The following is a 26511-nucleotide window of genomic DNA, read 5'->3' as shown; positions in this document are numbered from 1 at the left end:
TTAGGTTCTTGCAAGTTTAAATCACAAGACTAAAAAAAAGAATGTAAATACCATGTATCTAAAAGTTTTAGGTTAAGTCCTTTTGAAATTAAAGATTTCCTGGAAAATTCTTACAAGTTCTGTAGTGATTTTTTTACTTTTCATTGAGTAAAACCAAAGCACAGTAATTCACATACTTGGTATTTCCCTGTTTGACAAAGAGAAAATAAAAGAACAGTATTTTAATGATCTTATGACTAAGATTGTCTTCTGTGAAGAAGCAAGTAATCATTCAATAAATTACCTCATGTACTGCTGAATTATTTCAGGTCCAAAACAGAAGTACTTTCACTGAAATTTCCAAGTTGTAAAAGCATTCAGATCTGTTTTGTAGATCATCTTTGTCACACAACTATTGATTTTTTTTTTTATTTTTTTTGTTAAAGCCTTTCAGACTGAAGGGAAGCTATATTTAATATTGGATTTTCTCAGGGGAGGAGATGTATTCACGCGATTATCCAAAGAGGTAAGTACCTAAAATTTTATCTCCACTCAGTGTTAGGCAGGTGGGGTTTTTTGTCAGTATAGGGTTGTCTTCTATAGCTGTTTCCCTCATAATTCTTGTCATAGTCAAGTTTTTAGTAACTTAGTTGGGCTTCCCTTACATATTTGAGAATATATTCTATAACCTTAAGAAACATGAGTGTGTGTTGATTAGTAGCCTATGTTTTTCTTTGGCATCTACAAAGGACAGTTCTTTTGTCTAAAAATGTTTTGTTGCTTGGAAACCTAACTGAAGTAAATTTAAGATTTAGCAATAAAGAAAGGGGTTGTGTAGTTCTCATGCTCATAGTCAGCTTAGGTGCTCCTGGAAGCCCGCATCTATAAGAGGTTTCTGCTGCATTGTAAAATTTCATAATGCTGTAATACAAATCCTAATGCTTAATCTCACAAAGTGTCAACATTGAGGTTTTTTGAGACCGCTCCCCTTCATCTAACATCGGCATGCAACTGGAACTTTAATTTTTCATTTCTATTTTTGTTTTCTGGAGAGAGCGAGCTTCGGAGGAAGGAATATGATGCATCCTGTTATTTTTTTAAAACAGTTGTCATCAAATATTTATTATACGTTACCTTAAGTATTATGAACATGTTTATAAGACTTCTGTTTTCTTTCTGCAAACCTTTTGTAAGGATCTAAATTTTTAATGGCAATTTCTTAACAACTTCACTGAAAAGCTCTCTTACTGTGTTTTCACCAGTGTAAAGACATTTATATTGCTAATGCATAGGAAAAGCCCCTTCCTTAAATGAGAAAACTGGGTATCTGACTGATTTTTCATGACGTGAAGGAGGTGGTTGTATCCCCAGTGTGTAAGGTCATGAACTAGTTGGGTTTTTTCCCCCCATATACTTTTTGAAAAAATAAAGCTTTACTTTAGGAACAGGCAAAAGAGAAGGAAGAATGTAAGGAGCTTTTGTTTTCCTTTTTTATAAAAAGCTGACCTTGGTAAAACAGTGATCATGTCTAAGAATTGAGCTCAGAATTAATTAACCTTGAGGCTAAAATGGAGGTTAAAAGCTTAAACAAACCGACTGACTTGTGAAGCGTTATTGGAACAGCAGGTAGGAAAGAGGTCAATCTCTGCTTTGATATAGGATGTGTAATTGTAGAGGAAATTCTGGTATAGCAGGAAGAACTATTCTTTTGCAGTAACACAGCTGGGATTACCGAGTATGCAGTGGTCTTAGGTAAGGTCTTAGATGCAAGTCTATTCATAATAATACTAGCTGGGTGGTTGAAAGGGGCATGTATTCCCTTTGGGAATAAAGAAGTAATAATTGTGAAGTTTGCTTACTGTTAAGTCTCTACATATTTTTTGGAAGACTTCAGTTACCTTCTACGATGGCTTTTAAACACTTACTGTCTATATAGATAAGAAAAAAATCAGGCCTTTTTATTTTCTGGTAGGAAGAGAAGATATTTTCAAAAGCGCATGGTAAAACAAAGGCAGTGGACAATACACATGAGGGTAAATTCCCCTGAATTTGGTGTTTCATACTTTCCACACAAAGATTATTTTAAATTCATTGGGTTTAGTATGAGGTTATTAAAACACTTTTGTTGGTCTTTAAATTCTAATGTGGGTATGAGAGTTTCAGCTGTGGAAGTGAAATGAGTATTTAATGAAGTTTTCATTGGTAAAATTTAATGAGGTTGACTTGCATTGTATTTAATTTGACACAGAAAGCGGTTTTAAAGGAAATTAGTATTGGGAGATTACCATTTAGCATCATTGTATTCCGAGATTTGCATTTTGGCTATTCCAAGGAGTAATGATATCCAATGTTTCTCCTTGCCCTTTTGGATATAGATGAAAAACTGTATCAATCTTGCTCTTTAGAAAATCAAGGTGAAACGTTGTGTAGCGTAACAGCTTTATCGTTCATACAAGGTTAAAACATGTCACTATGGAAATTAGGAATATTTCTGTTGCCAGTAGAACAGATTACATATGTGCAATTCGAAGTACTGATCGGTTTACTACTAAATCAGTAAGCTCAGTTAATTTAAGTCTTGTTGGCTGTCTACTGTATAGTTGAGATGGCTGTTCTCCCTGTTCCTGATGTTTTCAACAAATAAGGGAATAGTTCACTTAATTTCAGGAATTGAGTTTGAGGTTTTAAAGATTACTAGCTCCTCCTGCAATTTGTAGAATCTGACAAGAGCCAAAGCAGATATGATTCTTGTATATGAAATTAGAAGCAACCTGTTGAGTATTTAGGACAGAAATGCATTTCTCTGAAACGCTCTATGTGCGAGGTCAGTCAGTTTTTCAGTATCTCACTAGGGTTCTTCAAATTTCTTTTACTAAGAGCAGAGTAGGTTCTTCCTTCAACTCCCACTGCAGATTTTCACGTCATTGTTATTTTCACAAAATGCTTTATTTTTGCATACTTTTTTCTAAATTATTTCTACTTTTTTCCTAAATGTTGGTAATGTGAATTCACAGAGACAGTCACTCAATACAGCAATTGTATGCTAAATTTTATGATGCAGTGGAAAGCAGTCTGTAGGATTGTGGCAGAAGGAGTGCTGGTCGTCAGTAATGCCAAATATAATTAAATTTTTACCTTAAAACTTAGCTAATGCTCTGCAGTAACTGCTGATGACTTCAAGTATTGCAAGTAGTTCTTTTATATACTTGATGGTTAGCCTGTATTAGCGTATCATTTCTGTTAGGTGAATTCATGATTTATGAGTTCATAAGGTACTTCTAAAACTTATTTTGAAGTTTAGGCAGACAGGAGTATTTGTTTTAGATTGCAGTTTTAAAAACTGAAGACAAGATCAGAAGGTAAATCTATACAGTTCTTATTAGGTTATGTTTACAGAGGAAGATGTGAAATTCTACCTCGCAGAACTGGCCCTTGCTTTGGATCACCTTCACAGCTTGGGAATTGTATACAGGGACCTGAAGCCAGAAAAGTAAAGTAAAATGTATTTTACCACTATTACGTGTATTTTGCTTGTTGCTTTGCGTTTTCCACTATAGTGATGTAAAAAATTAAAAATATTGTTGTTGGACTATGTAAACAAACATAAAATGTAAAAAATATATCTGTGATTTAAGTGAAATAATACTGGCTTGTTAAATTAATGACGGAAGTTGGAGATGAAAATTGTTAACTATTATATTTTAAATGTTATATGTAAACATTCCTCTTTATGTGTATTGGTGAATGTGAATTTTAATTTTCAGCATTTTGCTTGATGAAGCAGGACATATCAAGTTAACAGGTAGGTAACACTTATTAGTATAGCACTTTCTGAACATATTTCTGTATAACCTTTTAGTTATAAGCCTAAGATATACATAGTGATGGCTGGAGGATGTGTGGGCTGGTACTTAGCTGTTTAGAAAATTTTTTTATTGGACAGGCTTTTTGAAATAAATCTGTATCCCTTCCCTATATAATGATTCTTTATATAGTATTAAGTACTTTTATTGAAGTATTTTAGATAATCAGAGACTGTGTCTCTGGTTTTGGTCTTTTACCAGATCCTGATGTCCATGCAGGTTCCATTGAAGTTAGTTTTCATGTTGGTTAATGTTTGCGTAGATAAAGTTGCAGTGTTAGTAGCAATATGACTGTAAAGTGCAGATCCTAATTGCTGTGGTTAAAATAGTAGAAATGTAGTTGAAAATACAAAACCAGAGATTGAATGTGGCTTTCTTAGTTCGGGTGGTGGTGTGTTAGTAACTAAAACTATCCACTATTCAGGTTAGAAAGCAAGCTGTATCAAGATTTACTGTGAAATGCCTTTTAGGAGAAGATATATATTTAAATCCAATTTAATCCTAAAATTCTCACTTCCTTCTGAAAGTGGAAAGAATAATTAATAGGATTATTGATTAGCAATCATTTACTCTTTGAAAAAAGGGATGCTTGAGAGCCTCGTCTTGAGAGTTGGGCTAGCATCGAGGACTTGTATATTCAGTGGCATTGTTCAAACAAGGAAAAAAAGTATTCTGGGAATAAAGTGAGCAGATATGCAAGACTTCTTTACAGAACTTGAGTCAGGTTGAAGAACCACGTTGTCTTATGTAACAACATTATTTTTAGTCTGATTTTATTTATTCATCATTCAGTAATACTAGACCATGTAGACAGTGTTCTCTTTGAAAGTAATTTTTACTTGTATCCATTTTTTTGCGTGAATAAAGCAGGCAGTAAACAGAGAGAATGAGAACTTTGGATTATCATAAGGCTCTAAATGTGTACTATTTCAAATATTGAGTTATTATTTTGAGTAGTAATATTGATAGCTAATCATCAATTTAATATGTCCTATAGAATGGTTTTGGTGATACATAGTAAATGAAATGTCTGAGGTGTCTCTAGATATCTGCAGCTTCTTGTTTCATGAAGAGCTGGGATAATCACGTAGTATTCCTGAAAGCAAACAAACAAAAGCTGTCAACACTTTGATTTTGAAATACTGTATACAGTATTGCTTTTTTCTAAAGTTCTTTACTGGCTATATTCTTGTGATGCTGTTGTTGTAGACTTTGGACTCAGCAAAGAATCAGTAGATCAAGAGAAGAAGGCCTATTCTTTCTGTGGTACTGTAGAATACATGGCACCTGAAGTAGTAAACAGGCGAGGGCACAACCAGAGTGCTGACTGGTGGTCCTTTGGTGTTCTCATGGTACTGTACGCTTCGTTGCTTACTTTGCTTACAGGTCACAAATACACTGCATATGTCTAAAGTGAAATAATGTGTTTAGAATAAGCTTGTCCAGATCTAATTATGAATGCTTGGGTAAGGGGAAGAGAGAATTCAATAACTGAATTGCTACTGAAATAGCAACTACTTTGAATAAAATTTACTTTTCACCTGCTTAGCCCTGTAAGGAGTACTTATCAGGAACCACAAAGATCATACATGTAGTCCATTAGCAGTTTAGAACAGTTGTAGCCAGTGTGAAACTTCAGTTTGTATACTTACTTCACATGGTTCTTGATAATTAAAGAAAAAAAACTGAAGACTTGGTTTGATGGAATATTAATTGCATTTTGTAAGAGTAAGCCTGTTGAATGAGTACTGGAGTGGAGTAGTGAAATAAGCCACTGTTAGCACTTAGCCTTCGCTGTGATGTGTTAGAGCATCAGGCTGAAATATGCATATTGACATTACAAGTAAAGTACTGGTTTAGAATTTATTCTTCTTGCTGTTTTAATAGTACAGCAACATCTAAAACTAGGTTATGGAGGGGATTTTTATTACTTTAATTAAAGTAGCTTATGGATGTAAAATATTCCTACATCATCATTACATTACATTTGCCACTGTTGTTATCATGTAAACTGCCACTGAAAACAAAATTTTAGATTTGTGTACTTTTTTGATAATCTTTTAAAAGCTCAAGTCAGTATGTCTAATGTAGCCATAGGGAAGAGTACAGTACTTAACACTTTGAGCAATTGGGGGAAGAAGTGTTGATTTAGATTAACATTTGTTCTTTTCAGTTTGAAATGCTTACTGGTACACTACCATTTCAAGGTAAAGATCGAAATGAAACTATGAATATGATACTGAAGTAAGTATATCTTCTTACTTTTTGGAAAGTCAGAAAATGTAATTTTTAAATGTGTTTTAACAGCTTGTTACAGCTCCTTGTACTTGAAGAGCATTAAGCTAGAACAGGAGAAAAAAGCCAAGCCCCCCCCAACAAGGTTTAGATCACGGACCATGCAAATACTGTTCAGCATCTGCAGGAATTAAAATCTTAGGGATGAACTGGTATTTTCATTGTAGGTGTATAATAAAGATAAAAACAGTACAGCGAATTAGAACTGCATTATTTACCACTCGTGGTTATGCTCTCTTGCTACTGTTACAGCATACCTTATTTTGTAAGCAATAGTTAATCAGGTGTTGCTTTGTGTACGTATATATGGAGAGTGCACTTACGTGCTCACATTTTTCATATGAAATTACCTCAGTTACGACAGAAGCTGTCTAACAAGACAAACTGGGTAAACTGGTGATTAGTAAGTGAAGTTGTTGGGCAAATATGTTCTTGTCTTTATTTGTGCTTAGCTAACAAAGAATTTCCTTTAGACCACATGCGGAGCCTTCGGCCTTTTGAGGGGGTGATAGGGAAGGGGGTGAGAGAGAAGCTCCGTTCTTAACAACATACGGCAGTTTGAACTTACCCTGAGTATGAGTTTATAGTGATACTACCTGTGAAAGCGGATGGATCAGATCACTAGCCTTGCTTGGAGCTCTAAGGGATGCTACAGTTCTGCAGAAGAATTTCTTGCCTTAGCACACTTGTTTTCATAAAATAAGCTTGGTAAAGTCAGTAAGCTTTTATATAATGGCTTAATGAGCTACTTCTTGAGGCTCTCGCTTCAAGAGGAATATTAGCAATTGCTTCAGGGGCAAGTAGTTTGGGATTTGGTGATCTTCTGGCGTTGATTCTGGTAGAGGTATTTTGGTGATAACTTACTGGTGACATGAAGATATCTTTGAAAATACTATGTATTCCTGAGATAATTTTTTCACTCTGTTTTAGCCTAAAGCTTGTTTTGGGGACTTGGGTGGGGTTTAGGGTTTTTGGTCTGGTGTGGTGGGGGTTTTTGTTTGTTTGGGTTTTTTGTTTGTTTTTGAAAACTACTCATATAATGTCAAACTTAAAAGCTGATGAGCTAAATGCGTACACTCTGCAAGACTTTGGAGTAGATCCTTGATACATCAATTTGTGCAATGAAGTCTATGCAGACAATTTTTAGTAAGATGCATTTCTTCCTCTTGCTTGTTCTCTGGTTTCCTTTAGAGCAAAACTTGGAATGCCTCAGTTCCTCAGCCCTGAAGCACAAAGTCTTCTGAGGATGTTGTTTAAAAGGAACCCATCAAATAGATTAGGTTGGTTCATTTATTTGGATCTTTGAAATAAAAGTAGTTGGGTTGAGTTAAAGTAGTTGCTAGAGACTCTCAAGCTCTGGATGGCCAGTAAGATTTGGGTTTAGATACCATTTCTTGTAAGCTTGGATCATGACTTCCTGGGTTTGGCTAATGAATGATTGCTTTCTTGGACCAGTGACTCTTAGCAGTGAGCCAAAGCTCTGACAGTGTCAGAGCAAAGAATAACGACTCTCTATTTATGGGCTTCTTGTACTCTCTTTGCCTCCCTGATGAGGTGTACACTACATAATTGAGTATTTACGTCCTTGGAATATTTCTGTATTTACAATTCCCTCAAATAACCATGTCTATGCAAATTTTCTAGAAATGAACTGATTTTTAGTGCAATCTTCTTCAAAGACTTTACCCAAAAGTGTTTTAAATACAGTATTTTCTTTGTTCAGGAGCTGGTTCAGATGGTGTTGAAGAAATCAAGAGACATCCTTTTTTTTCTACTGTTGACTGGAATGTAAGTACAAAATTATCTGAATGATAAAGCTGTTTTTAATGTTTCTATGTGTTGTAGCATTGTAAGTATTTGCATCTGAATAGGGCACAATAAACACTGCAGTTTGCTGACTGTTACATTCTGGCTTCTACTGTAATCTTACTTGGCATCTGGAGCTGTAGTATTAATGGTATAGAAAGTATTAATTACAAATAGTACATTTACTTTTTAAATAATTAAGAATTGCACCATTCTAAAGCTTAAATTGTCTGTTAGAGCATTTGTAGTCGGGAGAGGATGCTTGCGTTCCCAGTGTGCAAGAATCCTTCTCTTCATAAGTGTCCGTCTAGTGCTTCCATGCAGGGCACAAAAACTCGCTGTGACTGTAATTCTCTTTGACTTCTCTCTCGTTAGCGACAGCGCGTTCCTATTTTATCAGTCATATTCCATTCACAGTTGAAGTATTGACTCTGGTGCTCTGAGATGATCGGAAGTCTGTATGAGTTCATGATTGCTTGCTTAAATTTTTAACAAGCACCTTGATGCTTTTCCTCTGCGGTTCTCTAAGCTTTTGAGATGTAGCAACCTGCTGTTTTAGTCTTAAAAGTCCAGATCTGATAGATGAGGCAGATTCAGAAGAATAAGGAAAAAGAGCTCCGTATTGTTTGACTTGTTTGGTAACATTTCCTGTAGCACTTCAAATCAAAGATACATGAAAGTAACTCAGTATTTCTGTATATATTTATGGTTTTCTACTTGCTATATATTATTCACTCTTTCAGAAAACTCTTTTAATACAACAATAACATTTGAGTTGCTTACCCTTTAGCTTGGCAAAATTGCAGCACCCATGGAAGTTTCATTCACTCTTAATTATATGACTTTGTCCTTCTTCTTCAGAAACTGTTCAGAAGAGAAATTCAACCCCCATTTAAACCTGCTTCTGGAAAGCCAGAAGATACCTTTTGTTTTGATCCAGAATTCACAGCAAAAACACCAAAAGGTAATTGTGCATGGTTATAAATTGATGAGGTTTGTGGGACAAGAGGGGTCAAATTAATGTTACAACAAGCTTACTAAGAGAAAAAGCCAGTGACAAAATGAAAGGGTGCAACAGGGTTCCAGTACTTTGAAGGAGTATGTTCTCCTCAGCGGGTTCCTGTTCTTTGAAATATTCTGTTAAACTTTGATTCACCAACAAAAAAAAAGGAATATTAACAGCTGAATTATGGTTTCTAGTCATGGTTAAAGTGTTTGGGGAGGGCAATTATTTAATACTAAAAGTAAACTAAATTTGATTGCAGCAGCGATTATTTTTAGGGTCAGTATTCTGCTGAAAATTACTTGCTTTAAGTAACTTTCTTGAGCCTATTAACTATTATCATTATTAAAATTAAATCTTAAAACTAGCATTATAATAATTTTTTCATTGAGCTGTTCCCCCCACTACCCATGCTGAATTTGACTTTACTCTTGAGGAAACGGTGATTCAAAGGTAGAGAAGGGTGGGGAAAATGTACAGTGGACTGGGTACCTGTACTACTGGATCATTTGCAAAGACATCTCAAATAGTTTCAAGAGGCTTATGAGAATTTAGCTTTAAAATATCCCTTAGATTATTGCACTACAAAGATTTCCAAGTAACTGAACTTGGAAACAAAGATGGTAAGTGCAAACACTTACTACTTAATATGCCTCAAGTTTCACTTCAGTTTTCTTTTGTGAATTTTTTTCTTTACTGCTGCATCCACCTTTTAAAACCACTTGTCATGTTTGTTTGGAGAATGTCTATGGTTCTAAGAGGCTACACAGAATTATCAAGCTGTGCTTACTGTGAAATTTCAAACAGTGAATTCAGAGGTGCACATAATATAATCTGAGGAAAATTTGGTTCTATTTTTTCAGTAGTAATACTAATTGAATATTCTTGTATTGCCTCACTTGTGCCTTGCCAGCAGCACATATACCACTGAAGTAGCAAGATCTGTAGGCTTCTTTGTGATGCAGTCCTTGAACATAAGTCTATGACCTTTATTTCTTTCTTATAAGTAGTGTTGTGCTTCAATAAACTTCTTCCTAAAAACATGTATTCATACATTAGTTCCTGCAGCGTTTTGCAGTTTTAGATAAAATCCAGGAATACTTGTTTTGTGTGTGTTATTGAAATGAGACAGATAACTGACTAAAAGTCTTATTCAACATGTAGCGTTGCCCTTGTTTGCTTCCCTTCCTTCAAAATGTTTCTTCCAACCCATCTCTCCTGAATGTTTAAAAAATAGCCTTGCTGGGATTTAGCCATGCTAATCAAATGTGTGTGCCACTAGATTCTCCAGGCGTCCCACCTAGTGCGAATGCACATCAGCTCTTCAAAGGATTTAGTTTTGTTGCAACTACTACTGTAGAAGATCATAAAATATCACCACTCACCAATATACTGCCAATAGTACAGGTAATATTTTATTTTTTGGGAAACTTTTTTGACATGCCAAAGATTGACCAATATTTAGTGTTTATAGTCTCCCCAACAAAAAAAAAGAACAGACTATTATAAAATGTGCATTATTAAAATGCTTCCATGGGATATTTTTAATTTTTAAAAAGCGAGTTGCTGTTTTTCTAGAGGCAGAATTCAAAAGAGAAAGCATGGGCAAGCAGAAGAAACTTTTGCTGCTGGAAACAGTATTATGGCAAAGAGTGTCTTGTTGCTTTAGATGACAGCTTGTATGTGTTTGGTTTTTAAAGCAACTTCATGGAAACAGCGCACAGTTTACTGATGTATATGAACTGAAGGAAGATATTGGTGTTGGTTCCTACTCTGTTTGCAAGCGATGTATACACATAGCTACAAATATGGAGTTTGCTGTAAAGGTACTTTGAATAAATTTCATTGTGACAGCTCTGAAATTGTGTAGTAGATTTGTAAATTTAAATGCATGAATTTTCTGTTACTGTAGCAGTTTATGTGCTATGAAAAATGAAAAACAGTGTTTTCTTCATTTGTTTAAATTGTGTATAGGCTTCTATAGCTCTTCTTTTTGTGGGTAAAGTTATGGTCTTGAACTGGCTTTGCAATTACAAGCCTGAAAATGTTGTATGATGGTGAGCACACCTGAAATAAAATGAGATCCCCCAGGGTGGAACTGGGCTGCAGAGAAGCAGTGGTGCTTCAGACAGTCCGTTGCATTTCCTTGTCCATTGGAGCAGAATAGACTGCATTAATGATACAGCTTTAACTGATAGCAAGGATAGAGCAAGAGGTGAATACACAGTGGGATGTGAAGCTGGGAGATGAGTTAGTCATGATTAGTAAGAAGTAATGAACTCTAGAACTTTTTTTATTCTGTTGTTGAAGTGAGAATATAAATACACAAAGATTTCTTTATTAAATAGACTTTGTTTAGCCAAGTTGTTTTTCCTGTTGTTATATTTTGCAGATAATTGATAAAAGTAAGAGGGATCCCTCAGAAGAAATTGAGATTCTTATGCGTTATGGACAACATCCAAATATTATTACTTTAAAGGATGTATGTACCTCTCTTTCTCTGCTACCTCTTAGTACACAGTAGTCAATAAATAAATATAGATGTAGGGAGCTTATTGGGATTTATTACATTTCTTTTACATAGTAAAGTGTATTAGGAGAGCAGTATATATGGTAAAGTGTTGAGTATTTCAAAGTGTGACATTGTCCTGGTATTAATTTCTTCTAAATGCTGTTTAGTGAACTTGAAGTGAGAAATGATGTAAAGGTTAGAAATGTCGTATTTCCTCTTACTTCAAATGAGTAGCTAATGTGCTGGTAATCTGAATCTGAAAAAGCAGTTGCATGTTGTCCTGTATATGCAAAGTGCCAGCAGCTAAAAATTGTCCATGGAGGGGAAGGGGAATGGTAGGGCTACTGTCCTCTTACAACAGAAGTTCCTAGACTGAAACATTTAATTCCAAGTCATGAATTAGCAATTGATTACCTCAGCGTCTCACAGAACGACATGTAAGCTTTCTTACACTAAATGCTTTAAGGCTCCTGAATTGCAGAGTTAAATCTTTCAGTCCCTGATATTTGTGCTTTATGTTCGTATGTGAATAGGTGAACAATCTAGCCTGTAATTTTCACATTTATCAGGATGTATAATTATAGATGATCTTTTTTAATATATATGTGTGTATTTATATATGTATGCATTTGTTAAACTTCTCGTCAGGTGTATGATGATGGTAGATTCATATACCTTGTCACTGAGCTGATGAAAGGAGGAGAGCTGCTCGATCGAATTCTCAGACAGAAGTTCTTCTCGGAACGAGAGGCTAGCGCTGTATTATACACTATAACTAAGACTGTGGACTACCTGCACTGCCAAGGAGTGAGTAATTTCTTCTATGACATAGCTTCTTTCACACTTATTAAAATTAACAAATGCCTTTTGTTACATGCTTTGGTTGGCTTGTTTTTATGGCTGAAGGGACGAAGATTTCTCAGTATTTTATGACAAAGGTGAATAATATAAACAACTCATCCTGTTATTCTGGCAAGCCCTTTCGACTCTAGTTTTACAGTTCATGAAACAGCAGATATTTGTTCTCTTATGCTTGTTGGCAAATGGTTATGTTAGTTCCAGTTGCATTATGAGCCAGTAGGCTTTTTTAATGACATTACTTGAAATAGAATTTTTTATTACTTGAAAGCTATCTAATTGTGTAGAACTGTTAATAGGTATATTAAACTAGAGAATAGCTTTTATAAATTGCAAATTATGTACAAACAAATGTACACGCAACTTCTAAATGATAGATTTTAAAATTTCTCTCTTTAAAGGTAGTGCATCGAGACCTTAAACCTAGTAATATTTTATATACGGATGATTCAAATAATGCTGATTCTATCAGGATTTGTGATTTTGGATTTGCAAAACAACTTCGAGGAGAAAATGGACTACTACTAACTCCGTGCTACACTGCAAACTTTGTGGCACCAGAGGTATCTTAAACTGCCATGTGTTTTCTCTGTGCTGTTTTTAATGCATCAAGTACTTAAACTTTTTAGCGGTGCTTAAAAAAAAAAAAGAAAAATTCTGCTAGTTTTCCTTAAATATAATTATACATACTTTCTAAACACTGGTGCATATGTTTATAATAAACCTGCTTTAAAAATAGCAGAATCCACCCTCAAAAATAAGATGTAAGCCTGTTGAGAATCTTAAGAGATGATGTTCTGGGAACAAATATTGTGGATAGTTACTGTAACCTGTATATTGAAAAATAAATAATCAAGCCTCTGAAATTATCCTGGGATTGACTTACTTACGCTGTGTGTAGTGGTATTGGTTTGGGTTGTTTTTTTTAATATATGAAAAGTCTTTAACACTCTGTTTTACAGGTTCTCATGAGACAGGGATATGATGCTGCTTGTGACATATGGAGTTTGGGTGTTCTTCTTTACACAATGTTGGCAGGGTGAGAAATATTTCTTAGCTTTTTTGTTTAGCTAAAATTCCAGCATGCTGCATGAATCCATGCTTTCATTAAAATTGTAAGATATTACATCATTGATTTGAATGCAGAATGACAAAGACACTGAAGTGGAACAGGAAGCTGTAAGTAAATGCATACATAAACTAGGCTTATCTTACAGGTAGCTTCAAGGCTTCTCTCTTCTATAGTGCGTGACTGGGGGATGCCAAAGACTCTCCCCAATTTCCAGGAGAGAATTTAGTCTGTGAAAATATGATGGTTTTCTTCTTTCTCCTTCTGCCTCTTGTCTTCCCCACCTTAGTACCCTTGTAGTCCACCTTCTTGCATCTCCTGCCACGGGTTTGACTCCTGGCCCTTTTGTAGAACACACTGGCTTGTAACCTCTTAAGCTTTCTCAACCTCTAAACTTTCATTAAATGCTATGAAGCGCTTAGTGACCGAATGATAAAAGGTTTTCTGAATTCTGCTCTAACAGAAAAATACCAGGTTTTTTTTTTTTGTCTTATAGATAAATACTCTCTATTGGAAACTGTTCCTCGATAAATTTTTACTTCCACATGTAAAATCACCACCACTACCACAGTTTTGTCATCAAAACTCAGATTGCTGTATGATTTAAGTGCAAGTATGCAGGTACTGGGCAGTATACTGCTTGCACACTTGAGAAACATTGTGGCAGGTTAAAATGTATGGCAGGTTAAAAGTATAGAGGAGGAATGGTCCAGCATGAATTCCTAACTTTCCATTTTGTTCCTCTTAAGCTCATTAGCTGAAAGACTAGAACTAACTGTTTGGGATAGTTCCTAAACCTCCTTTGATGATGCTCGTTGATCTTTCTTCTATGCAGAGCTTTCAAAGTATTAAGATAGAATGCATTAAGCTTAATTATTACTGTTTGCAAGCTAATTTGATATCTAAGGGGTATTATGATCTAAGTACTTAATCCGAGTAAAATTTGGGTTTTATAGTTAAAACTAACTTGGTACTAGCCTATGATCGTAGGAGATGCCAGAACATCATAATATTCTTGATATTGTTAAAAGGTGTATTTAAGTGATTTGGATCAATTTAGTTCTTTTGAGTTTGTCGCAGTAGGATTTGTAGAAAATAAGCCAAATTTATAGGAAACCCTGTAAACTGTTATAAGCCTCCAAAACTAACGATCTTGTGGTTTAAGCCTCCCAAACTCACTTAAGTAAAAAACTATGATGAAAATAGTATATAGTGTGTTTCTGTCAGCAGTGGGATATCTAATCAGAATGATTCACGAAATTTTACTAATTTCTTGCAGCTTCTTACCTATAACGAGGTGTGGGTTTGTTTTGTGTTTTTTTTTTTCCTTTCAACAGCTATACTCCATTTGCCAATGGTCCTAATGATACTCCAGAGGAGATCCTGGTACGGATAGGCAGTGGAAAATTCTCTTTAAGTGGAGGCAACTGGGACATTGTTTCAGATGCAGCAAAGGTGTAAATGTGTTTTGTTTTGTTCTTATATTTTTGTAGAATTCAAGTAAACATCTACTGAACTGCATAAAATAGACTAGTCTAACACAGTAGTTTGCTATTATTAACTGCAAACTTTATTGCAATGAAGGTCATCTAGTCCAACCTCCTGCTCAAAGCAGGGTCAGCTATCAGATCTGACCAGGTAGCTCAGGGTTTTATTCACTCTGATTTTTTGAAACCTCCAAGGGTGGAGACTGAACAACTTGCCTGGGCAGTCTTTTCCACTGCTTGACTGCTGTAACAAGGAAAAATCTTCTCCTAATTTCAAGCCAGAACATCTCGTGTTTTACTTTGTCCTCTGTCTCCATTCCTTTGGCCATGCTGACTAAAGGAATGCAATTACCTCCCTCAGTCTACTTGCTGTGCTTTGGCCCAGGATGCTCTCAGTCGTCTTGGATGCCAGGTCACACTGGTAGTTGAGGTTCAGTTTGCTGTCTACCACCAAAACCTCACGGTCATTCTCAGCAAAGCTGGTCCCCAGCCAGTGGGTCCTCACCCTGTGCCTTGGTGACAGTTTCTTCCTTTCCAAGCGCAGGACTTTGCATTTGTCCTTGCTGAATTTTGCATGACTCTGGTTAGCCCATTACTCCACCCTGCCGAGGTCCCTTTGGATGGCTGCCCTGCCCTTGAACTCGTTAGCTCTTTCCCCATGCCTCCAGTTTGGTGCCCCACTGCAAGAGTGCACTCTCTTGCTTCCCCAGGCCACTGATAAAGATTTTAAATAAGGTAGGTCCCAATATAGGCTTTTCTAATAATCACTATTTTTTATTCCATGTTTTTATTGGACCAAAATCAGGTGTTTGTGGGATTTCTTAAATTGAAAGATGACTTTACAATTCTCTGTTAGTTCTGGTAGCTAACCAGTCTTGCATTAATAGGTTTTCTTAAAATTTCTTAAATGTTGTTCGACATTGAAGTCATCGGGTCTTTTATCTTTGTTAGTACTTTCAGCAATTAAACTAGCACTTTAACAACTAAATGTATCTGGATATCTTGCCAAAAATCTTGATCAGCTTGATTATGTGGCTGTACTTTTTATTTAAAGACTGCATCTCTGATCAACTGCTGTCTGTGTGTTCTGGGTTTGGTGTTGGGCTGGTCTGTAGGTATCTTAGTCACCACTGTTACCTTTTATAAAGCTTGGCATCAATATTAAATCTTACCCTGATCCTTTGGAACTGCATTATTTGTTCGTTTCGGTAGGAGTGATTCAGAATACTTGTTGGCTGATGCTGTCTTAGCACAAGTAATTCACTTCTGTATATTTAAGAATGTGTAACATTTTGTACCTAAAACAAAGGGAACATTCTGTCAGCTTGTTCATATTTTGTTTTCTTTCAAGCTATTCCTGTCTCTGTTCTGTGCCCTTCCCACCCAGCTCTTCTTTTGACCAACGTTGTAATTAAAAGCATTAGCAATAAGCTACCAAACAGGCAAAAACAAGTGTCCATTTCTGTTGGCTTTACTCTTTATATAGCTCCTTGAAGGAAAAATTCTTTGATAGTTTATCACTATATATGAATTCAATTGTGATATGTAGTCAGCAGACCCCAATTGTGTGGTACGCATGAGGGGAGATGTTTGCAAATAATAGCTTTTTTCCATAAAATCTGTCTGCTAAATTTTAGTAGGATTTCTAGTCTTTTAAAGATTATATTAATAATAAACACACTGAAATATGAAACATGCAAACAGCAGTACGTTTCTTCACAATAAAGGCTTGCTCTGTTAAACTGATTAAACAGTACAACACATTGTTTTCGGACTTCTGTGGTGTCAAGGCACAGAATGATCCAATTTATCTGCTGATTTTTGTGTGTGTGTGTTTGCATTGTGCTAATCCCTGCCACATAGGGTACTCTTTTCATTGCTGCCATAATTAATGCTTTAAAGTCTGTATAAGATAATTTTAACTGAATAATATGCGTGTTTTTCACTTTTATCTAGGACTTGTTATCACATATGCTTCATGTAGATCCACATCAGCGGTATACAGCAGAGCAAGTATTAAAACATTCGTGGATAGCCTGTAGGGACCAGTTGCCGCATTATCAACTAAACAGGCAAGATGCACCACATCTAGTAAAGGTAAGACAACCTGAAGGCTGAACGTTGCTTGAGCTGGTGGATGCGCAGTGGATTGGGTTGCTTTTAGAGCTACAGGCAGAACTCATTTTTGTCTTCAGAAAAGAAACCGGCTTTCTTTTGTTTTCCCTAGAACATACATATTTAAGTTACATAAGCAGACAAATTATTGGCAAGCTATTTTTTTTAACCTGTGTGTAAAGGAAGGGATTTTTCTGGGTGTTTTCTTTTCGAAGATTAAGGTAGCTTTGGCCATATAGGAACCTGGTAAGAGAGTTATCTGCGGCTGAGCCTTCCACAGGTCTCCTAGCATTCTTATTAAAGAAATCTTTTGGGATTTCTTTCTATGACTGCCTCATATTATGCTTTCCTAATATAAATTAATAGACTGCTACAGTTTTTCCACCGGTATTTTATGTTTGTTTTGTGTCTGTCTTTCTGACTTGTGACACAAAAATTCTACTGTATGCAGACAGCTTTTAAGTTGACTTCATTAGTTATTAGTAGATGCAAAAACAAGGACCTGTGATAGCGAGTCTTAATTGTGTTGTCTTCGTAAGTCAGGACCTGAATAGCCACTTAAGTGGCTGTGTTTGATAAATTGATGCTAGTGTTGCTTGGAAGATACTAATTCTGACGCATATTAAAAGGTTACTCCTACATTTAAGGTATATAAAAGAAATACTCAGGAAAGAAAATGTCAGATATCCATGCTTAGAAACCTGAAGGATTCAGCAATAAATGTTTTTTTTTTTTCCAAAACAAACGTTAGAGAATATGCATGACCTGCCATAAGTCCTGTTTTTTTTTTCATAGAGTTAATTAAGAATTTAATATTCAATTGTTTTATTTTCTGATAAAAATGACCTTTACAGCCTTTTATATATTTCATTGTTCTCTAGGGAGCCATGGCTGCTACATATTCTGCACTGAATCACAAGACATTTCAGCCAGTGTTAGAGCCTGTTGCAGCCTCCAGTTTAGCTCAGCGACGGAGCATGAAAAAGCTAACATCAACAGACTTATAGATCCACTGGGACACCTTAGCACACAGAAGCAAGGGGAAAATCCAATAAGTGGCTCTATTTTGCCTGACCTGTGATCAAAAGGCATCTATGGTTTCCTGCTACACTACTTGAATTCTGTAAAAGTCCTTTTTTTAAAAAGAAAAAAAAAATCCACAGGTTCATACTGTGTTTTACAGGCCGTATCTGTTAAATTAATTTAAACATCAGGTACACCATAATGAATTTCTCTACACTGTCCTTTAAGAGATCTGTTGCAAATATTATTTCACATTCTGTATAGTTTTGCTGGGTTCATTTAAAAAATGGTTTAGGGGACCGTTGCCAATGACCAAGTTGTACGTAAAGTGTCAGTGTAAGTTTTCTTCACACCTTTAGATCCAGTTGTGAAGGACAAATTCTTAATTTTGTAATTGGGCACTTAATTCATTCAACTTAATTCATTTAACTTGTTCATTACTATTATGAAAAGCTGACTAATGTATTGTGCCAGTGTTAAATGCATTAGTGTTAATTTGGAAGGTCTGTGTTTGCATGGTGCCAGTAACTGATAAGTTTATGTGAAAATACGAACAAAAGGGATGTGTAAGATTCTGCACTTTACCCATAAACTTAACTTCATCACTTGTGACCCAAAAGAAATGCTGGTTAACAAATGGCCTCTTACAGGAAAATGAACATTTCTAGTTGTTACCACAAATGGTATTGTGTCCTGCACTGAGCTGGAGAAAGTAAGTTTGTGTATAAACTGTCAAAATTAAGGATCTAGATAACATTGGTACCACTTCAAACAACATCATGCAATCCAAAAATTTTTGTTATTTTTATTGTCAATCCCTTTGTACAATGACTATGTTACTGTTTCCTCGGCAGTCGTTTCCACTGAATATATGCAATATTAAGTTTGTTTGGCATATAAGACAAACTGACACTTTATTGTAACAAACTTGGCACGTGGATTTTATTTTTTATTTATTTGATTTTTATAGAACGTTGCTTCTATCTGAATCTCTCGCCGCATGTACAAATATTACAGAACATAAATGCAAAATTCTGTTTGCCTAACTGTAGGGGTAGCTTGGGAAAATAAATAAGCCTTTCAGTGTGCCCAGATAAGGGAATTCTGACCAAGAAATTTCACAGTTGTGGACAAGTTATTGACAAAATCCCATCGCCAGCACTCACTCGCCCTCTGTCTTGGTGTTAGGACTTCAGCTGCTTCTAAATGCTGTGATGGAGAGGAAATTAATTTCATGGCCAGAATTATCTTGGGGTTTTCTGACTCAAAACCGGTGCCAACTGCTAGTAGACTGGGAACTAATGCATTCAGAGATTATGAGCTTCAAAGTCTTTTCAAAGGTTATAAACACTACTGTGCAATTGCACTGTCATACTAGGATGATATGCATTTTAAATATTAAGTATATTAGTGACCAACAGTTAGAGAATACAAGTGACCAAAATCAAATGTAGTTCAGATTGATTTGCCATCAGTGAATTTCCTGTTTCGGATACCTTTGGTAGCCAATTACAAGACACCGGTGATGGCAGAACTCGGCATTTTGAGACAGAAAAATTGCAGGAGAACTCTGGCCCAACTGCCAAGAGTGGGGGTAGTAACTCAGATCTTAAAAGGCAGAGGGTGCTGGCAGGTTTTTGCTTATACCTGTGAAGTACTTGGTGGCATTGGAAGTACTGTTAGATAAGCTGCTTTCTTTTGTTGCGGTGGGGGAAGATGGAAATTATCTGGCCAAATAGTTAGGTATGAATATATGTAGACTTGAGACTTAATGAATATAGCAAACATAGGTGTGCTATTTGTATCATGCAGAACATACCCCATTCTAAATTTCTTGAGTGTTTGATAGATGTTGGAAGCTTTAGGGGCCATTTGTGCCTAGTTTTGAGGTGCCTGTTTGAAATGCTTGAAAGCTTATCAAAGAACACAACTGCTTCCTGGAAAGCTTATTGTTTAGTACAAAATCGGCCCCTTACGCAGCTGGTTCATCCTTCTTTTCATTACTGAAGACCTTTGCCAGCAAGAATGCCTGTAAACCTCTTGTCTACAGTCTGTTGGTATAATTTTTTGTAGATTTACAAATGACTGCCAGAAGAATTCAAATTCACTTTAAGAAAAAAACAGTGGTGGAAATAAAGCCGCCTTAGCCCAAGGTCCAGGTATAATGTGGGTTGAAATGTACTAGTAAAAACGGTGTTGGGGGTAGAGGGTAACGCGAGGCGTGGAACACAACTAAAATGTCAAACTTGAATTATCTTCAGCTTTCCCGTAAGGTAGCAGCTGGTCTTTAATGGCTTTATTCATGAATCATTTAACAGTGTTTATATTGGTATTTTCTTTTAGCTTGCTTAGAAGCACCACATTATAAGCACCTTAAAAGCATTTTGCACAAAAGCAGTTGTAAGCAGCTGAAGGTACTTAAGTTCTTCTCGGTGTGCAAAGCAAAGGTGGTAAGAGGAAAAGTACACAAACACGATGGATATTCTAATTCTTAGCAAAGAATTTAAAACACCTCTATAAAGTTATCCCTGCTGGTTTTATATCATTGCTAGCCTTTAGTGCAAGTGGTACTCCTCGGGTAAAAGCAAGGTTTCAGTGACTGAAACATTATGAAGTTGTCTTATCACAAGGAAAACATATGGATAAACACCTTTGTTATATCTGACAGGCCAGTGTACCCTGGTATGCCAATTTTAATCCTTAATTTGGGGGGGGAGTTTACTTGCTATGAATATTTCAGCATATCAGTCTTTAAAACATTTTGGATATACAGGGATACAAAAGAGTTCACTTGCAGTTTACTCTTACTATATAGCGTTTAATGATCATTATCTTTGTGATATTTCTTTTGGAATTTCTTGCATACTTATCCTTTTTTTCAAACTTAGATTTTGTTCAATTAAGCAGTTATATTAAAAAGTAGCATGGTCTGCTCATGAGTAATGAGTTAAATGTTTGAAATGGAAGAACACTTATTTGAACTTGCTATTGGCTGGAGTGAAAGGTTATTGTAAGTTGTTTCACTTTCTTACGGTCTTTGCACAGTTCAAGATGACCAACTCGTTACGATTTTACTATTGTCCTGATTTTTTTTTTAAAAAGAGTGAAATTTTTTACGAAGACTTATAACTACAAAGAAGTAGGTATACATATTATGTATTTAGAGGAATTTCCAGAGAACTAATTAATATCTTAAATGATACAGTATTTTAGATATGGCTTCTGTTCCTGCCAGCAAAATAGCTTCTACTCTGATGTTTGGTAATGGCAATTATAAATAAGTGCTAGTTCTCAAGCGCACATAGAGCCTGGTACGTTCTCACTAAAGAGAGTAGATTCCCACAGACATCAGCTATAGCTGGAGCAGGCTCATGACGTGTTTTGCTGTTCTTTCACCTCTTGGATATGGCAATTTCTATCTTCAGTTATCCTTTTGATAAAAAGTGAGGAACTCCATTGTATTCCTGTTATGTATCCAAAAACTATGCAGTGGCATCAATATCAGCCAGCGGTGCGGAACGAAGAGTGCCCATACTGAGAGCATTACCATGGGTGGATTCGTTTAAGCCATTGTTTTGTGGCTTGTGCAGTCTCAATGCCGTTGTTAGCATGTTGTCTGTTTTCCCCATTATGCTTAAAACTAGTAAATTCTCTCCGACCACGCGAAGGTGTGGGTGGTCTAAGCGTACTGTCCGTTTGAGGCCTACGTTGTAGTATGGTTTAAATGTTCTCATTGCATCCAGAGACGGCATCCAAAACCTCACCCAAGTCAGTCATATTGAGCTTGAATTCGGTCTTCCATCTTTTAATTCATTTTCCAAAGCTAATCTTCATCTGTCCAATAGTTAAAGTTACCTCTAGCAAACTTCGACAGTTGGAAGTAACTTGCAGTACACTTACAAACTGGTCACCTGCGGCGACGGATTGCTGCATCCAGTACTCGGCGCTCTGCCCTCAGACGTTACAATTAAAAAGTTGAGATAGCTTGTAAGAATTGAGTTAAATCAATTACACAATATTATAGTAATTATCCTGATTTGTATCAATGAAATTGGGCTAAAACATCAAGGCAAACGTGGGGGTTGTATGTACTTCTGTAGCACTTAAGTTTTTCAGTCCTATCCAGAATGAGACGTTTGCAAATATTTGTGGGAGGGAAGGGAGGAGCAGGTTTTTCTTTCTCAAAGTTTTCAGAAGGCTTCTGAAGCCGTGAAATGTAATAGAGCTCCCATAGGATTACATAAGGACTCTATCTGATTAAAAAAAATAACAAATTTCTCCTTGAAAGTTTATTCAGAAACTTTCTTGGGTATGTATTGATACCTGTCGGTAACACGCCTATGCTGTCACTCATACCGTACCGTCCTTCTGCGTTAACACCCCTTTAGTTAAGTACATTCTGAATACTGTTTGTCCCTACTTCAGTGTATTTTTAAAATGTTTACTCCCCCAAATTATGTTGTTGATAAGCCTACATCTTCCTTTGGGAATAGAAGAATGAGTACAAATTTTAAAACAAAACCCACCCTTAGTGTAGAATTAAAGCTGACCTGAGTGTTATAACAACTTATGTAATTAGAAGTCCCCCCCAAAATAATCAGTTCCTGGTTTTCTTGAGGTTTTTCCTATGTAATGAAAGCAAACTTTCTTCGAAAGCTTTAGAACATATTTAATTGATTATGACTCTTAATTATTAAGATTTGGGCAATAGCTTATTACCAATAGTGAGTTTGAATAACATTGAATCCTGGTTTGGGTTTTTTTTAATGTGAGAACTGAAAAGATGCTGGAGGTGGATCTCCTTTGCAGGACAAAGTGTTCCTATTTTGTGTGTTTTGCATTAGGCTTATGAGCAGCGTTTGCTAAGTAATTGCATTGTCATAATATCCCAAGCACTTTGGCATCTTGCACTGATACTCTGATTAGAGCTAAAACTCTTCTGGCACGTGACTGGCTATAAATCTCAATATACGAAAGGGCATTAATTGAAAACAGTGTGCAATGGATTACATGCTCTCTGAGGTACTTCAAAGATGAAACTATACAAAAGGTCCCCGTTATCAGATATTGTAACTGTCATTTCTTTCTCTAAGCATATTGTGGATTTTGTATCATATTGTATTTATTTCATTTAATTTTAAAAAAAAATGTTTTCTTTAAAGCTCTGTATATATTGACATTAAAGTTTGCATTGTACTACGTTCTCTTCTCCTTGTAAGGCTGAATCTAGTAGTGCATTGTATGGTATGTTTTCTTTGCACTGTGCTGCTAAAAGATACTATTGCCTTGAATTACGACATGCCAAAGACAACCTCAAAATTGTATTTATTTTTGTTAAACTTTGTGAATAATGATAAAGGTACAGTTTTAAATAGCTGGCAGTTCCTTGAGTACTAGAATAAAAAGGTTGCAAATTCAAAATATTTTATAATTGACAAAAATCCATCATTTATGATTTGGAAATTCATCAACTCCTTTTTTTTTTTTTTTTTAATTTGATATAAAAACCAATGAGCGAACATTCCTAAATTAAATGTACTGTCAATTGCATTATTTGGTAAACCTTGCCAAAAATCTCACATACATCAAGAGCTGTTTATAAATTTATACTCACAGTTGAGTGTTTCATGCCACACTTTCAATAAAACATACATCCACTGATAGGATTGATGTATTACTTCAGGGTGGGATGATCTGCCTTCTATATGTTTTTCAGCTTTGACTTTCTATATTAGGAGGAAATAATTTTCCAGCAGAGGTCTGGTCCTTTGAAAATACAGGCACTTAGGTAACGAAGGAGAGTAATCGCATTAAAAAGTGTCCTGCACACCTGGTCGGAGTTAAGTACGCGCATCAGCATTTGCCGTGCGAGGTCTCGGGAGCTGTGCTGGGCAGCTCTGCCTCCTGGCACCGCTTCCTCTTTGGATTAAGCTGATAAATCGCTGCAGGTTATTGAACTCCTCTGTCCTATACGTGAGCCGTTACTGCGAAGCCAAACGTGGTTGATCTCCTCGCTGGTGAGTGACGGAACAGCTCAGCGTGCAGCCGGTAATCCCCATCGGGGGGCAAGAATAGGAGATACTTGGATATAATAGCGTTAAATTGCGATATCTGGACTTAAAAATAACATTGAAGTTAAATAGCAATGTCTGGACTTAAAAATAACATTGAAGTTAAATTGCAATATCTGGACTTAAAATACTTCTGAGGTAGTGTGGCTGTTTGTATTCAAAATGGGTTACAGATGCCTTGTTTTTCAGTTACCCTGGCAGGCCAAATACACAGGCAGTTGCCTGAAGTCCGTCCGTCTCCCGGATGACGCTTGCCCGCGCAGCAACGCGCGCGCAGGCCTGCTGCGGTGGGGTGGCTGGCCCCGGGACAGCCCTTGCTGCAGAGGAGGGAGCTGCGGGACCACCCGCAGGCAGACCCCTCAGCAGTTTGGGGAAGGATCAAGTGCTTTTGGCTTGGTTTTTTTTTTCCTGTTGTTGGTTGTTTTTTTTTTTAATGTTTTCATTAATAAATTGGTAATGGAAATAGGAAAGAAAAAGTAGGAGCTAAAGAGGACCAAGCTGTCCGTGGCAGAGAGCCATTCCCTTGCCCCTGCCCGGCAGTGCCAGCCCACACTGGGCCCGGGGGGCTTCTGTGCCGGAGGGCTCCCAAGGGCTGGCCCGGGGCTTGGCGTGGTGGTGGTGGTGGTCCTGGGTCTCCTCCCGCAGCTGGAGAGCAAACTGCAAAGCTGGGCCTTGGGCTGGGAAGAAGTGGGTGACTGAAGCTATAGAGGAGGCAAGATGTAAAAAAAGTTTCCAAGATGGTGGGGATTGCCTCCATTTCATTGAGGGTAGGAAGTAAAGAATAACCAAAAAAGGTTACTTTAAAATAATTTTAAAACAACAACAAAAAAAGCCCTGAAAACCCCGAAGTCTCAGGTAGCGAGTTCCTGTAGGCTTGGTGGAGGGGTTGCCGGAGGGAGGGAGACAAGGCATGGATTAAAAAGCAACCAACCTTACTCATCAGATGCCAGCGAGTGTTTTCAGAAACCAAGCACAGGGACAAGCCAAGTGTTAGAAAGGAGGAGACCGCAGAATGTGCCGTAATCAATCGCATCCAGCTCGTTTTGCTTTCCTGCAGGTGTTGGTTCTCAGAAGCCGTTTTCCCCATGATTCACCTCTGAAGCTTTATGACTGTAAGAGGCACCTTCCCACGTCTGTCTTTTGTGCTTTTATGGGGTAGAAAATGCTTTAAGGTGAATAAAATGCTCTCAAAGATACTTAAAATATACTCACTTCAGCTGAGTAGCTTTCCGTAGGTAGTCACCAGACCAAGTCCACATCAACAGCACAGCGTATTACCACGCTGGACGCCGAGGAACCGGGACGTTGGGGAGACCAGAGCACGCTCCTCCTTGAGCATAACGCGGTCAGCGACGGACCTCGGGGACGGGGAGCAGGAGGTAAGGACTGAGACCACAGCTAAATGATACACCGGTTTTAGCAGAAATCCCGGATGAAGAGCTCCCTTTTCAGACTGCTCCTTGTCTTTATGAAGCGAAGGTTGCCATTCACTACTGGGCGCGATACGTTTCCTTTCTAGCAGGGCTGCGATGGGCAGTGTGTTGCCACACCATCCTCTGCTTCAGACACATCTTTGCCCTAGCGCCAGCATGTAGCAGGAAGCCTGTGTCTGCTGGCATAGGCATCCTGCCAAAATACAGAGTTAACTGTATTTATTTTAGTTTTTATTTAACAATTTTCCCCCCAGAATTTCTGGGCGAATTTCTCTTAAAAACAAAGGCCGGGGCTTCTTGATGCCTCCTGAAAGACACATAAGAAAACTCTTTTGCCAGAGGTGTTTCACCATGTCAAGTCCTCGGTGTTTAAACAATAAGGTTTAATGCCCTAATACTGGCTAATAGTGCAAATCACTTTATTCCTGAACAAGTAGGTTTCTGGCTCTTGTGGCTGTCGGCATCCAGGTTTGTGTCCTCGTCTCTGCTGGGATGGCTGGGATCACAACTACAAATGGCTAGATTCCTTTTAATTTGAGGGGGTCGTATTTGCTTTTACTTCTAAAGACTTTTGAGGGGGGATTATAAATGCATTTGTGGAGCACAGATAGAGGCACTGTGCATTGCTAATCTGGCAGCTGGATGTGCTGAACACCTTAAGGCTTGTTTGGAGGTCTTTGTAATTAAACTGAATGTTGATCATGTAGCAAGGTGTTAGAAACAGGTAATGGGTTGTCTTTCACTTCTTTTGGGCTGAATTTAGTAGTTTTGTAGGTGAGAAAGCAGTAATAGTAGCAGGGGTGAAGCACAGTGCTGCTGCACAAAGAGAGTGCAATTCTTCTATTGCTCTTCTCTTGAAAAATTGGTACTAGTTAGGTACAGCTATACAGCAACCTCAAAGCCACACTGAACAGTGGTGACAAGTCCAGCTTTGTCCTGGTTCTGGCTGGGATAGGGTTAGTTTTCTTCCTAGCAGTTGGTACAGTGCTGTGTTTTG

General features: G+C 37.0%; 1 protein-coding gene across 4 annotated transcripts in view; it reads left to right on the top strand.

Moving 5' to 3' along the window:
- RPS6KA6 (ribosomal protein S6 kinase A6) overlaps positions 1–22531 on the top strand; it is a 40400-nt gene extending 17869 nt beyond the window's left edge. For 2 of the 4 annotated variants that reach the window (XM_075161942.1, XM_075161941.1), the window contains 17 exons: positions 426–505; positions 3363–3469; positions 3744–3781; positions 5052–5194; positions 6016–6086; positions 7329–7417; positions 7861–7925; positions 8805–8907; positions 10229–10353; positions 10647–10772; positions 11339–11428; positions 12107–12265; positions 12718–12879; positions 13279–13355; positions 14723–14840; positions 16829–16969; positions 17869–22531. In XM_075161942.1, the coding sequence (XP_075018043.1) occupies positions 426–505; positions 3363–3469; positions 3744–3781; positions 5052–5194; positions 6016–6086; positions 7329–7417; positions 7861–7925; positions 8805–8907; positions 10229–10353; positions 10647–10772; positions 11339–11428; positions 12107–12265; positions 12718–12879; positions 13279–13355; positions 14723–14840; positions 16829–16969; positions 17869–17994 (1820 nt within the window). In that variant the 3' untranslated portion in view covers positions 17995–22531. Of the gene's footprint in view, positions 1–425; positions 506–3352; positions 3470–3743; positions 3782–5051; positions 5195–6015; positions 6087–7328; positions 7418–7860; positions 7926–8804; positions 8908–10228; positions 10354–10646; positions 10773–11338; positions 11429–12106; positions 12266–12717; positions 12880–13278; positions 13356–14722; positions 14841–16828; positions 16970–17868 lie in introns of all 4 variants that reach the window. The other 2 variants (XR_012675507.1, XM_075161943.1) reach the window with 2 other exon arrangements.
- The last annotated feature ends 3980 nt before the right edge of the window (positions 22532–26511 follow it).

This window comes from Calonectris borealis, chromosome 13 (assembly GCF_964195595.1).
Source record: "Calonectris borealis chromosome 13, bCalBor7.hap1.2, whole genome shotgun sequence".
In the NCBI taxonomy this organism is placed as follows: domain Eukaryota; kingdom Metazoa; phylum Chordata; class Aves; order Procellariiformes; family Procellariidae; genus Calonectris; species Calonectris borealis.
Note: the sequence above shows the minus strand (reverse complement) of the source record. Positions and strands in the feature narration are given on the sequence as shown.